We start from the raw sequence: 12,970 nt of genomic DNA, 5'->3' as shown, positions 1-12,970 counted from the left end.
AGGCTGAAACCCGGGGGGCTGACAAACCACAGGCCCCAGAGCCGGAAATGGAGTCAGGACGGCGCCATTGCTGCCTGCCTTGCCACCCGTGCCCTGGTCGGGCCTGGCCCCAAGATCTCACCCAGGATCCTGAGAGGCCATAGGGCCAAGAGCTCATCCTCTGCAGAGCGGTGGCATCACGGTGTCAGACAGGAGGCCCGTGACCGGGGAAGCCCAGGCCACAGGTAACAGCCACTCCTGCAATCCTCCTTCAGGACCTCCTCCTTGACTGTCCTCCCACAGAACTCCTCCTCCTCCTCAGCTGTCCTCCACAGGACGTCCTCCTCCTCCTCCTCAGCTGTGCTCCCACAGGACGTCCTCCTCCTCAGCTGTCCTCCCACAGGACGTCCTCCTCCTCCTCAGCTGTCCTCCACAGGACGTCCTCCTCCTCCTCAGCTGTCCTCCCACAGGACGTCCTCCTCGTCCTCAGCTGTCCTCCACAGGACGTCCTCCTCCTCGTCCTCAGCTGTCCTCCCACAGGACGTCCTCCTCCTCCTCAGCTGTCCTCCCACAAGACGTCCTCCTCCTCCTCAGCTGTCCTCCCACAGGACGTCCTCCTCCTCCTCAGCTGTCCTCCACAGGACGTCCTCCTCCTCCTCAGCTGTCCTCCCACAGGACGTCCTCCTCCTCCTCCTCAGCTGTGCTCCCACAGGACGTCCTCCTCCTCCTCAGCTGTGCTCCCACAGGACGTCCTCCTCCTCCTCAGCTGTCCTCCCACAGGACGTCCTCCTCCTCCTCCTCACCTGGCCTCCACAGGACGTCCTCCTCCTCAGCTGTGCTCCCAAGAACGTCCTCCTCCTCCTCCTCAGCTGTGCTCCACAGGATGTCCTCCTCCTCCTCCTCCTCAGCTGTCCTCCCACAGGACGTCCTCCTCCTCCTCCTCAGCTGTGCTCCACAGGACGTCCTCCTCCTCCTCAGCTGTCCTCCCACAGGACGTCCTCCTCGTCCTCAGGTGTCCTCCACAGGACGTCCTCCTCCTCCTCCTCAGCTGTCCTCCACAGGACGTCCTCCTCCTCAGCTGTCCTCCACAGGACGTCCTCCTCCTCAGCTGTCCTCCCACAGGACGTCCTCCTCCTCCTCCTCAGCTGTCCTCCACAGGACGTCCTCCTCCTCCTCAGCTGTCCTCCCACAGGACGTCCTCCTCCTCCTCAGCTGTCCTCCACAGGACGTCCTCCTCCTCCTCCTCAGCTGTCCTCCACAGGACGTCCTCCTCCTCCTCCTCAGCTGTCCTCCACAGGACGTCCTCCTCCTCCTCCTCAGCCGTCCTCCACAGGACGTCCTCCTCCTCAGCTGTGCTCCACAGGACGTCCTCCTCCTCCTCCTCAGCTGTCCTCCACAGGACGTCCTCCTCCTCCTCCTCAGCCGTCCTCCACAGGACGTCCTCCTCCTCAGCTGTCCTCCACAGGACGTCCTCCTCCTCAGCTGTCCTCCCACAGGACGTCCTCCTCCTCCTCCTCAGCTGTCCTCCCACAGGACGTCCTCCTCCTCCTCAGCTGTCCTCCACAGGACGTCCTCCTCCTCCTCAGCTGTGCTCCCACAGGACGTCCTCCTCCTCCTCAGCTGTGCTCCCACAGGACGTCCTCCTCCTCCTCCTCAGCTGTCCTCCACAGGACGTCCTCCTCCTCCTCCTCAGCTGTCCTCCACAGGACGTCCTCCTCCTCCTCAGCTGTCCTCCACAGGACGTCCTCCTCCTCCTCAGCTGTCCTCCACAGGACGTCCTCCTCCTCCTCAGCTGTCCTCCCACAGGACGTCCTCCTCCTCCTCCTCAGCTGTCCTCCACAGGACGTCCTCCTCCTCCTCAGCTGTGCTCCCACAGGACGTCCTCCTCCTCCTCCTCAGCTGTGCTCCACAGGACGTCCTCCTCCTCCTCCTCAGCTGTCCTCCACAGGACGTCCTCCTCCTCCTCAGCTGTGCTCCCACAGGACGTCCTCCTCCTCCTCCTCAGCTGTCCTCCACAGGACGTCCTCCTCCTCCTCAGCTGTCCTCCACAGGACGTCCTCCTCCTCCTCCTCAGCTGTCTTCCACAGGACGTCCTCCTCCTCCTCAGCTGTCCTCCACAGGACGTCCTCCTCCTCCTCCTCAGCTGTCCTCCACAGGACGTCCTCCTCCTCAGCTGTCCTCCACAGGACGTCCTCCTCCTCCTCAGCTGTCCTCCACAGGACGTCCTCCTCCTCCTCAGCTGTCCTCCACAGGACGTCCTCCTCCTCCTCAGCTGTCCTCCACAGGACGTCCTCCTCCTCCTCCTCAGCTATGCTCCACAGGATGTCCTCCTCCTCCTCCTCAGCTGTCCTCCCACAGGACGTCCTCCTCCTCCTCCTCAGCTGTCCTCCCACAGGACGTCCTCCTCCTCCTCAACTGTGCTCCCACAGGACGTCCTCCTCCTCCTCCTCAGCTGTCCTCCACAGGACGTCCTCCTCCTCCTCAGCTGTGCTCCCACAGGACGTCCTCCTCCTCCTCCTCAGCTGTGCTCCCACAGGACGTCCTCCTCCTCCTCAGCTGTCCTCCACAGGACGTCCTCCTCCTCCTCAGCTGTCCTCCACAGGACGTCCTCCTCCTCCTCAGCTGTCCTCCACAGGACGTCCTCCTCCTCCTCAGCTGTCCTCCACAGGACGTCCTCCTCCTCCTCAGCTGTGCCCCAAAGGACATCCTCCTCCTCCTCAGCTGTGCTCCACAGGACGTCCTCCTCCTCCTCAGCTGTGCTCCACAGGACGTCCTCCTCCTCCTCCTCAGCTGTCCTCCCACAGGACGTCCTCCTCCTCCTCCTCAGCTGTCCTCCCACAGGACGTCCTCCTCCTCCTCAGCTGTCCTCCACAGGACGTCCTCCTCCTCCTCCTCAGCTGTCCTCCCACAGGACGTCCTCCTCCTCCTCAGCTGTCCTCCACAGGACGTCCTCCTCCTCCTCAGCTGTCCTCCACAGGACGTCCTCCTCCTCCTCAGCTGTGCTCCACAGGACGTCCTCCTCCTCCTCCTCAGCTGTCCTCCCACAGGACGTCCTCCTCCTCCTCAGCTGTCCTCCACAGGACGTCCTCCTCCTCCTCCTCAGCTGTCCTCCACAGGACGTCCTCCTCCTCCTCCTCAGCTGTCCTCCACAGGACGTCCTCCTCCTCCTCAACTGTGCTCCCACAGGACGTCCTCCTCCTCCTCCTCAGCTGTGCTCCACAGGACGTCCTCCTCCTCCTCAGCTGTTCTCCACAGGACGTCCTCCTCCTCCTCCTCAGCTGTCCTCCCACAGGACGTCCTCCTCCTCCTCAGCTGTCCTCCACAGGACGTCCTCCTCCTCCTCCTCAGCTGTCCTCCACAGGACGTCCTCCTCCTCCTCAGCTGTCCTCCACAGGACGTCCTCCTCCTCCTCCTCAGCTGTGCTCCCACAGGACGTCCTCCTCCTCCTCCTCAGCTGTCCTCCCACAGGACGTCCTCCTCCTCCTCCTCAGCTGTCCTCCCACAGGACGTCCTCCTCCTCCTCAGCTGTCCTCCCACAGGACGTCCTCCTCCTCCTCCTCAGCTGTCCTCCCACAGGACGTCCTCCTCCTCCTCCTCAGCTGTCCTCCACAGGACGTCCTCCTCCTCCTCCTCAGCTGTCCTCCACAGGACGTCCTCCTCCTCCTCAGCTGTCCTCCACAGGACGTCCTCCTCCTCCTCAGCTGTCCTCCACAGGACGTCCTCCTCCTCCTCAGCTGTCCTCCACAGGACGTCCTCCTCCTCCTCAGCTGTCCTCCACAGGACGTCCTCCTCCTCCTCCTCAGCTGTCCTCCCACAGGACGTCCTCCTCCTCAGCTGTGCTCCACAGGACGTCCTCCTCCTCCTCAGCTGTCCTCCACAGGACGTCCTCCTCCTCCTCCTCAGCTGTGCTCCACAGGACGTCCTCCTCCTCCTCAGCTGTGCTCCACAGGACGTCCTCCTCCTCCTCCTCAGCTGTCCTCCCACAGGACGTCCTCCTCCTCCTCAGCTGTGCTCCCACAGGACGTCCTCCTCCTCCTCAGCTGTCCTCCCACAGGACGTCCTCCTCCTCCTCAGCTGTGCTCCCACAGGACGTCCTCCTCCTCCTCCTCAGCTGTCCTCCACAGGACGTCCTCCTCCTCCTCCTCCTCAGCTGTCCTCCACAGGACGTCCTCCTCCTCCTCAGCTGTCCTCCACAGGACGTCCTCCTCCTCCTCCTCAGCTGTGCTCCCACAGGACGTCCTCCTCCTCCTCAGCTGTGCTCCACAGGACGTCCTCCTCCTCCTCCTCAGCTGTCCTCCCACAGGACGTCCTCCTCCTCCTCAGCTGTGCTCCCACAGGACGTCCTCCTCCTCCTCCTCAGCTGTCCTCCACAGGACGTCCTCCTCCTCCTCAGCTGTCCTCCACAGGACGTCCTCCTCCTCCTCCTCAGCTGTCCTCCACAGGACATCCTCCTCCTCCTCAGCTGTCCTCCACAGGACGTCCTCCTCCTCCTCCTCCTCAGCTGTGCTCCACAGGACGTCCTCCTCCTCCTCAGCTGTGCTCCACAGGACGTCCTCCTCCTCCTCAGCTGTCCTCCACAGGACGTCCTCCTCCTCCTCAGCTGTCCTCCACAGGACGTCCTCCTCCTCCTCAGCTGTGCTCCCACAGGACGTCCTCCTCCTCCTCAGCTGTGCTCCACAGGACGTCCTCCTCCTCCTCCTCAGCTGTCCTCCCACAGGACGTCCTCCTCCTCCTCAGCTGTGCTCCCACAGGACGTCCTCCTCCTCCTCCTCAGCTGTCCTCCACAGGACGTCCCCCTCCTCCTCCTCAGCTGTCCTCCCACAGGACGTCCTCCTCCTCCTCCTCAGCTGTCCTCCCCACTCCTCCCCCGCTATGTGACCCCACAAAGTCTTATAGTCCACCTCCTGGCCAGACCACATTTTCCTGTGGGCAAGTGCTGCCCCTGCCGCGTCCCCACACATCCCATCCTTGGGGCTGCTGGGGTGGACAGGCAGGGGAAGGAGGCTGAGGCCACCAGGAAAGGCCGGGGCCCTGCCGCCACCCGCCCCAGCCGCTCACCTCTGAGTTAAACAGCAGGAACACTGAGAGGATCGAGCAGTGCGCTCTGCTGGGATTATTAAAACACACAAGAGCAAGGTACATCAATCAGAGAACCCGCCCTGAAGATGAAATCCCAGAGGCAAGCAACTAAGGGCACCCAGCTGCAGCTGGGGGCCCTGATGAGCCTCAGCCTGTGGGACATGACATCCCCAGGGCTGGCCCAGACCAAGACCCCACACCACCGCCATCTCATTACTACGTCGGTCAGGCCACCACTGGGTCACGGGCTTCTCCTAAGATCCACAGATCCCACACGCAGGTGACAGCCTAGAACTTGGTGCAGACAGGAAAGGCTTGGCGTGAGCCGAGGCCAGAAGAGAAACTGGCATTCCCACGCCTGCCACAGCCCCATCCCCACATCCCGCCTGCCACGGCCCCATCCCCACACCCCGTCTGCCACGGCCCCATCCCCACACCCCGTCTGCCACGGTCCCATCCCCACACCCCGCCTGCCATGGCTCCATCCCCACACCCCGCCTCCCACGGTCCCATCCTCACACCCCGTCTGCCACGGTCCCATCCCCACACCCCGCCTGCCACGGCCCCATCCCCACACCCCGTCTGCCACGGCCCCATCCCCACACGTCTGCCACGGTCCCATCCCCACACCCCGCCTCCCACGGTCCCATCCTCACACCCCGCCTGCCATGGCTCCATCCCCACACCCTGCCTCCCACGGTCCCATCCTCACACCCCGTCTGCCACGGTCCCATCCCCACACCCCGCCTGCCACAGCCCCATCCCCACACCCCGCCTGCCACGGCCCCATCCCCACACCCCGCCTTCCACGGCCCCATCCCCACACCCCGTCTGCCACGGTCCCATCCCCACACCCCGCCTGCCATGGCTCCATCCCCACACCCCGCCTGCCACGGCCCCATCCCCACACCCCGTCTGCCACGGTCCCATCCCCACACCCCGCCTGCCATGGCTCCATCCCCACACCCCGCCTCCCACGGCCCCATCCTCACACCCTGCCTCCCTTGGGGACGGGCCAGCCTGCTGCAGACTGTCCAGTCCCAGCCCTGCCCGCCTGCCCACCCTGGCCCTGGCATGGCTACGCCCAGACACAGATGAAGGAGAGGGCTGCCAGAGCCCAGCCCAGGCCCTAAATCCGCCCTGCACGTCTCTTTCCAGCCCCGCTCATCTCTCCGTTCTGCCTGGGACGGAGCCCAGGCCGCCCCCTCCCCTTGCAGTCTGCATATGACCCTGTCCTCCCCCTGCAGTCCTGGGGGACGGGCTGGCGGCCCCACTTCCTCTCCCAGCCCCAGGCCCCCTTTTTGTCTTGTCCCCTGTAAGAGCTAGCCCAAAGAGGAAGCCAGGGAACCTCGGCTTTGATGTCTCCCCCCATCCAGACAGACGCCTTTGTTCCTCTCAGACGCCAGCAGCTGAGACTCGGGACGCCTGGGTGCGTGGGGAGAGAGGCAGTATGATGGCAGGGGCGGAGGGGGCGGGCACAGCCCACCGGAGGGGCCCGGCCAGAACCTCGCCCGTGTTACCCCGACCTGGCCTCCTCCTCCCTCTTTCCTCTGCTCCCTTCCTGCCCAGATGACTCACTTCCCTCCTGGACAAACATTGCCACCAGGCCTGCGCGCTTCCCTTTCCCGCTGCAGGTCACCTCAGGACGACCGCCTGTCCCCAGAGGGAGGGACACCAAGGAACTGTGGACCCTCAGTGTGGGGACGCAGGACTGCTGGCCACCAGTGACCTCCGAGCTAAACACTTAGAGGAAGGGCACTGCCTACTTCACTCAGGCAACACCTGTCAGCTCCCCTGTCCTCACCTACACCTGTCAGCCCACCGGTCCCCACACCTGTCAGCCCACCTGTCCTCACACCTGTCAGCCCACCTGTCCTCACCTACACCTGTCAGCCCACCTGTCCTCACCTGTCAGCCCACCTGTCCTCACCTGTCAGCCCACCTGTCCTCACCTACACCTGTCAGCCCACCTGTCCTCACACCTGTCAGCCCACCTGTCCTCACCTGTCAGCCCACCTGTCCTCACCCACACCTGTCAGCCCACCTGTCCTCACCCACACCTGTCAGCCCACCTGTCCTCACCTACACCTGTCAGCCCACCTGTCCTCACACCTGTCAGCCCACCTGTCCTCACCTGTCAGCCCACCTGTCCTCACCTACACCTGTCAGCCCACCTGTCCTCACCCACACCTGTCAGCCCACCTGTCCTCACCCACACCTGTCAGCCCACCTGTCCTCACCTGTCAGCCCACCTGTCCCCACACCTGTCAGCCCACCTGTCCTCACCTACACCTGTCAGCCCACCTGTCCTCACACCTATCAGCCCACCTGTCCTCACCTACACCTGTCAGCCCACCTGTCCCCACACCTGTCAGCCCACCTGTCCTCACCTACACCTGTCAGCCCACCTGTCCTCACCTGTCAGCCCACCTGTCCTCACCTACACCTGTCAGCCCACCTGTCCTCACCTGTCAGCCCACCTGTCCTCACCTACACCTGTCAGCCCACCTGTCCTCACACCTGTCAGCCCACCTGTCCTCACCTACACCTGTCATCCCACCTGTCCTCACCTACACCTGTCAGCCCACCTGTCCCCACACCTGTCAGCCCACCTGTCCTCACCTGTCAGCCCACCTGTCCTCACCTACACCTGTCAGCCCACCTGTCCTCACCTGTCAGCCCACCTGTCCCCACACCTGTCAGCCCACCTGTCCTCACCTGTCAGCCCACCTGTCCTCACCTGTCAGCCCACCTGTCTTCACCTGTCAGCCCACCTGTCCTCACCTACACCTGTCAGCCCACCTGTCCTCACCTACACCTGTCAGCCCACCTGTCCTCACCTACACCTGTCAGCCTACCTGTCCTCACACCTGTCAGCCCACCTGTCCTCACCTACACCTGTCAGCCCACCTGTCCTCACCTGTCAGCCCACCTGTCGTCACCTACACCTGTCAGCCCACCTGTCCTCACCTACACCTGTCAGCCCACCTGTCCTCACCTACACCTGTCAGCCCACCTGTCCTCATCTACACCTGTCAGCCTACCTGTCCTCACCTACACCTGTCAGCCCACCTGTCCTCACCTGTCAGCCCACCTGTCCTCACCCACACCTGTCAGCCCACCTGTCCTCACCTACACCTGTCAGCCCACCTGTCCTCACACCTGTCAGCCCACCTGTCCTCACACCTGTCAGCCCACCCGTCCCCACACTTGTCAGCCCACTTGTCCTCACACCTGTCAGCCCACCTGTCCTCACCTGTCAGCCCACCTGTCCTCACACCTGTCAGCCCACCTGTCTTCACACCTGTCAGCCCACCCGTCCCCACACCTGTCAGCCCACCTGTCCTCACACCTGTCAGCCCACCCGTCCCCACACTTGTCAGCCCACCTCTTCCCCCACCCCCTGTCCACAGGCCCCTTCCTAAGCAGCCCGGGCAGCCAGGTTCCACACTTGTGAGCACACCTCTCTCTGAGCAGGGATCGTCTGTGATGTAGCACAGGCTTCCCACCCCTGCAGGCACAACCAGGCTCTGCCTCCCCGGGCTGCAGCAGGCCCTGCTGGAACTCCACAAGGCCCCATTTCTACCCATCCACTCCAACAGCTGCTGGTGGGCAGAGTGCCACCCCAGAGGCCTGAGACCAGGAGGTGTCCCACTGCATGGAAAGGAAGGTGGAAAAGGGAGGGAGAAAAGGAGGGAGGGGGACACTCACCTGAGAGACAGCCCTCCTGGCCGGGCTGCTGGCTCCACCCCGGGCAGCACCTGAACACAGTGCGGGTCTCTGTGGTGTACACCTGCCTGTAACCCATGTAGTAGATGGTTCTGGAACAAGAAGGGAGAGGAACATGCTGACCACACAGGGCCAGCCTTGGCTCTCGCGGCACCGCGGGGCTGTCACATTCCCCGAGAGGAGGCCGAGTGTGGCCCCTGACCTCCCTGTGGCAGGCTCAGCTCCACGCTGGGGTGGGAGACACCCTGGCTCTCAGCTGGCTCTCGGCACAGGCCAGTCCGGGAGGGTCAGGGGTCAGAGTGCACATGCCCAGTCCAGAATAGGGAAGGACTTTCACAAGAATCATGGCCTGAGGGGTCCAGCACTGGGCAGTGGGCCAGGGCGGTGCCCTCCAGACCTGGTGAAGGATCTCGGTTCCCAAGGAAATGAGAGTTCTGGACCATCCAGAAGGCAAGGCAGAGTCCCACACACGCACACGCATGCACACACATGCACCTGCGTGCGTGCATGCGCACACACACACGCCTCATCAGAGAGCAAATCTCAACTGCCCACAGCCTGGCCAAGGTGCCCTCCATCCTGGGGTGACTCCTGTCCCCAGCTGTGCCCTGCTCTCCAGCAAGTCCATGAGACACACGGCCATCCGCCCATCCACTCTGCTGCTCATCTCTCCCCCAAGGTCACCAGTCACCTGACTAATCTAAGGCCCGCTGAATCAGTGCTTAGCTGAGGCCACGCTTTGTCAGGGTGGGCCTAACCCTGAAGCTGGCATCCTCCCAAGAACACGAGGACAAGGCAGGAGGCAGGGGGTGGCGGGCAGAGATGGTGGCACATTGTAAGGCGGGAGAATGTGGGTGGCACTGGAGCTGGAGGAGCCAGCCCTGGCCGAGGCTGGACTGGGCACTCTGGCCTCAAGGTCCAGCAAACAAATGCAGAGCTCAGCGCTCCACACACCTGCATCCTCCGGCCCCAAGCTGTGAGGCCTTGATCTCCACAGAGACAAGACCGGAGGGAGAGACAGCTACACACAGAGAGGAGCAGACGGTAAGAGAGACAGAGACAGACTCAGAGACAGAGACAGAGGCTAGACAGAGAAAGCTGACGGGGTTGGGGGGGGTGATGACAGTGACCCCAGCCCCCTCCCTCCAGTCCCATTGCTGTGCTCAGGTGGCCAGGGGCCCAGCCAACAGCCACAGGGTCAAGGGCCCTAGAGCCCCGGGAGTGGCCGGTGGCACAGCTGTCTCCAGGTAACAACTGGCCTCTGCTTGTTGGGGCCAGTGCCCGGAAGCCTTGTGGCCTGCTGGACAAACAAACCAGGCTCAGCTTCCTGGACATGCGTGTTCCTGCATGCGCACCGCACGGAAACGCTGGGAGCACCTTATACAAAATACAAGACCCCCCCTTGGCAGGACATGAAACCGCTTGCCTGGACAGAAACTGACCAAGGCACAAACAATCTGCGGCCCGCAGCAGGTTTGGGCCTGTTCAGCATAAATATTTCTCCCCTTGCCTGGGCTGTGGCTAGGGCCGGCTACGCGCGGCTCCTCCTGGCTCCTCCCCCGGTGGCCTCTGAAGGAAGACCCTGGAGAGCGGAGGTGACCAGGAGGTCCCAGCCCTGCTGCCCACAGTGGACGCGCAGCACATCACGCAGGAGTCACAACTCCCTGCTTCGAGCCTCCCCTCCCTCCTTCCCTGCATCTCCCCAGAGCCCACCTCCCTGTGCCGCCCAGAACCTGTTCCTGGAAGAGTTCACACTGAGGTGAACATGGGCATCTGCTCACAAGTCAGGGAAACAGATGAGGCCCCAGGACACTGGGTGGGGCCTGGGGCCCATGATTCAGCTGGTGGGAGAGAGGCAATGTCCAGGAGGGCTGGCCACTGGACTGGGCAGAGGGGGAGGGCTCACAGGAAGAATGGGCGGAAGGTCCCAGCACCTGACCACTCCAGGTCCTGGGCAGCCGCTGGACAGATGTCTATCTCTACAGTGCTTGGGAGACACTTGCTCGGCCTGGCTCAGCCCTCAGCCACTCGGAAGAAACAAGAGGGAGAGGAACGCAAGAGCCAGAGCCGTCCAGGGAACTCTGATCACCAGGAGCCAGACTGAGCCTTGGGTGCCCACTGGGGGCCAGCTCCTGCAAGCCAGGCAGGAGGCTGCAGCCTGAGGGCCCCAGTGCAGTGAGAAGACCCAGCTGCACCCAGGAGTGCAGATGGGTGGGGGAGGAAGGGAGGGGACATGGGCAGGACGGAGGGGGGGGAAGGGGAGGGGGAAGGGGAGAGGGCATGGGCAGGTGCACAGCACAGGTGGGTCTTGGCCACCCTCCAGACTAGACGGCAGACAGCTGCCCGTTCGTGGATTGTCCTGAGCCTGGAACTCAACCAGTTCCCTCAGAACTGAGCTTGAACCACCACGGGCTGCGGAGGGAGGACTGGTAACAGAGCCCAGACATCTTGAGCCGGGCAGTGCACTGCACAGGCATGTATCCATGCATGCACACGCGCGCGCGCACGCACACACACACACACGCACGCACGCACGCACGCACTAGCCAGGAAATCCTGACACAGAACCAAAGGCACACCATGTCGGAAACCCTGTGGTGCTGGCTCACAGCCCAGGAAGTGGCGTCTTCTGGGTCAGCAGGTGTCTCCAGACACCCAGCCCGGAGGTGGAGGTCCTGCCACACCCAGTGCCGGACACAACCATCCCGGCCAGCCTCAAAGGCTTCCCCAGGCGGCCACCCACCACACCTCCAGCGATGGATCCCAGTGGCTTCTGGATGCTTCCAGAAACAGCAGCATTGCTCAAGCTATGGCAGGGACCGCGAGGCATACAGGACCACCGGTCGGCTTTGTAAATGCATGACAGCTACCCATGTGTGCAGGCTGGGAGACTGTGAAGCGCCTGTCTCTGGCCCTCCAAGCCTGAGGCCGGGAGCTCCTTGGGGATGGAGGAGGCTCTGCTGTGCGCTGCTGGCTTGAGCAGCATCAGCCAGACACACAGCTCGCCTCTGCGTGCACGTCTCCCGACATGGTCAGGACCCTGGGGGCAGGGACCACCGTCCCCAGGTGAACAGGGGTGACCTGTGCAGCAGACATCAGTGCAGACGCAGCCCTTCAGCCACCATCCCTGCAGCGCCCTGTGCGGGAGAGCTGACACGCCCCCCCCCCCCCCCCCAGAGCCTCACAGGCTGGAGTCCTGGCTAAAGAAGCAGAGCACCACACCCCTCTTGGGACACATTCCTGCCTTCCCTCCCCAGTCCCCCAGAGCAGACATCTCCCACCTAACTGGGGCCGAAGCCAGCCCCCGCCATAGCCAGACAGATTCTACAACCCCAAGTCTATAAACGGAGAAGAGGTATGCAAAGGCACTCCTCAAGACTGATGTTGAAATTCGATATTGAGCAATAAAAGGTTCCACGCAGGCTTGGGAACCAGGCCTAAGGGTCAGGCAGCAAGCCCCTCCTTCCCCGCACAACCCCTACCCCAGGCCCTCTCCCTGCCCACCCTACAAAAGCCTGATGATGAGCAGCAGAGCCTCGTGTGGGGTGGCCTCCCTGCCGGCTCACTCCTGGGGGTGGAAGAGGCTGGGTCCCCCCCAGAGCCCAGGACGGGGCCCCAACACCTGCGGCCTGGGCCCTGGGAAGGGGGCGGGCACCGCCGAGCACAGACCCCACCCCCTCTGGTCCTGGGTCCCTGCCACATACCTGCGCTCCTGGCCCAGGCACCACGCCTGCTGCCCACAGCCCCGCTTCCACACGGGCACCGTGCGGCTGAAGGCCCGCACACAGGGCTGGCGGTGGCCTGCCAGGGTCAGCTCCTGCTCAGCACACACGTGGGGCCTGCATGGAGGACAGGAACCATCAGCACCTCACCACCAACAGCCCCGGTCACCCCCACATCCCCCCCCCCCCCGGGGACCAGACCCATGCCATGCATGTGCCGCCCGGCATCCACCCTGCCTTCCAGAACAAGGGAACTGAGTTAGTGTGGGCGACACACCACCTGAGCTGTCACCCAACCACCCAGAACCTGGCGCTCTGCAGGCCTTCCATGCCCAGGGTGTGCCAAGTCCACCGGTTCAGGGCTCAGGCTCTCCCTCTCACCCCGGGGCCCACACGGGGGACTGAGAAACCGGAAAATGAAACTGCAGCCCACCCCGCTCCAAGCTCGGTGTGATTCTCCT

The 12,970-nt window shown here is 63.8% G+C and overlaps 1 protein-coding gene across 1 annotated transcript in view; it reads right to left on the bottom strand.

Moving 5' to 3' along the window:
- The window catches only part of Megf6 (multiple EGF like domains 6), a 91,384-nt gene that overhangs the window by 73,738 nt on the left and 4,676 nt on the right, over window positions 1-12,970 (bottom strand). The window contains exons 2-3 of the mRNA XM_042701995.1: window positions 12,492-12,626; window positions 8,770-8,879 (exon numbers count right to left, since the gene is read on the bottom strand). Of these exons, the coding sequence (XP_042557929.1) occupies window positions 8,770-8,879; window positions 12,492-12,626 (245 nt within the window). The remainder of the gene's footprint in view (window positions 1-8,769; window positions 8,880-12,491; window positions 12,627-12,970) is intronic.

This window comes from Dipodomys spectabilis, unplaced genomic scaffold, assembly GCF_019054845.1.
Source record: "Dipodomys spectabilis isolate Male_0828 unplaced genomic scaffold, ASM1905484v1 ptg000299l, whole genome shotgun sequence".
Classification (NCBI taxonomy): Eukaryota; Metazoa; Chordata; class Mammalia; order Rodentia; family Heteromyidae; genus Dipodomys; species Dipodomys spectabilis.
Note: the sequence above shows the minus strand (reverse complement) of the source record. Positions and strands in the feature narration are given on the sequence as shown.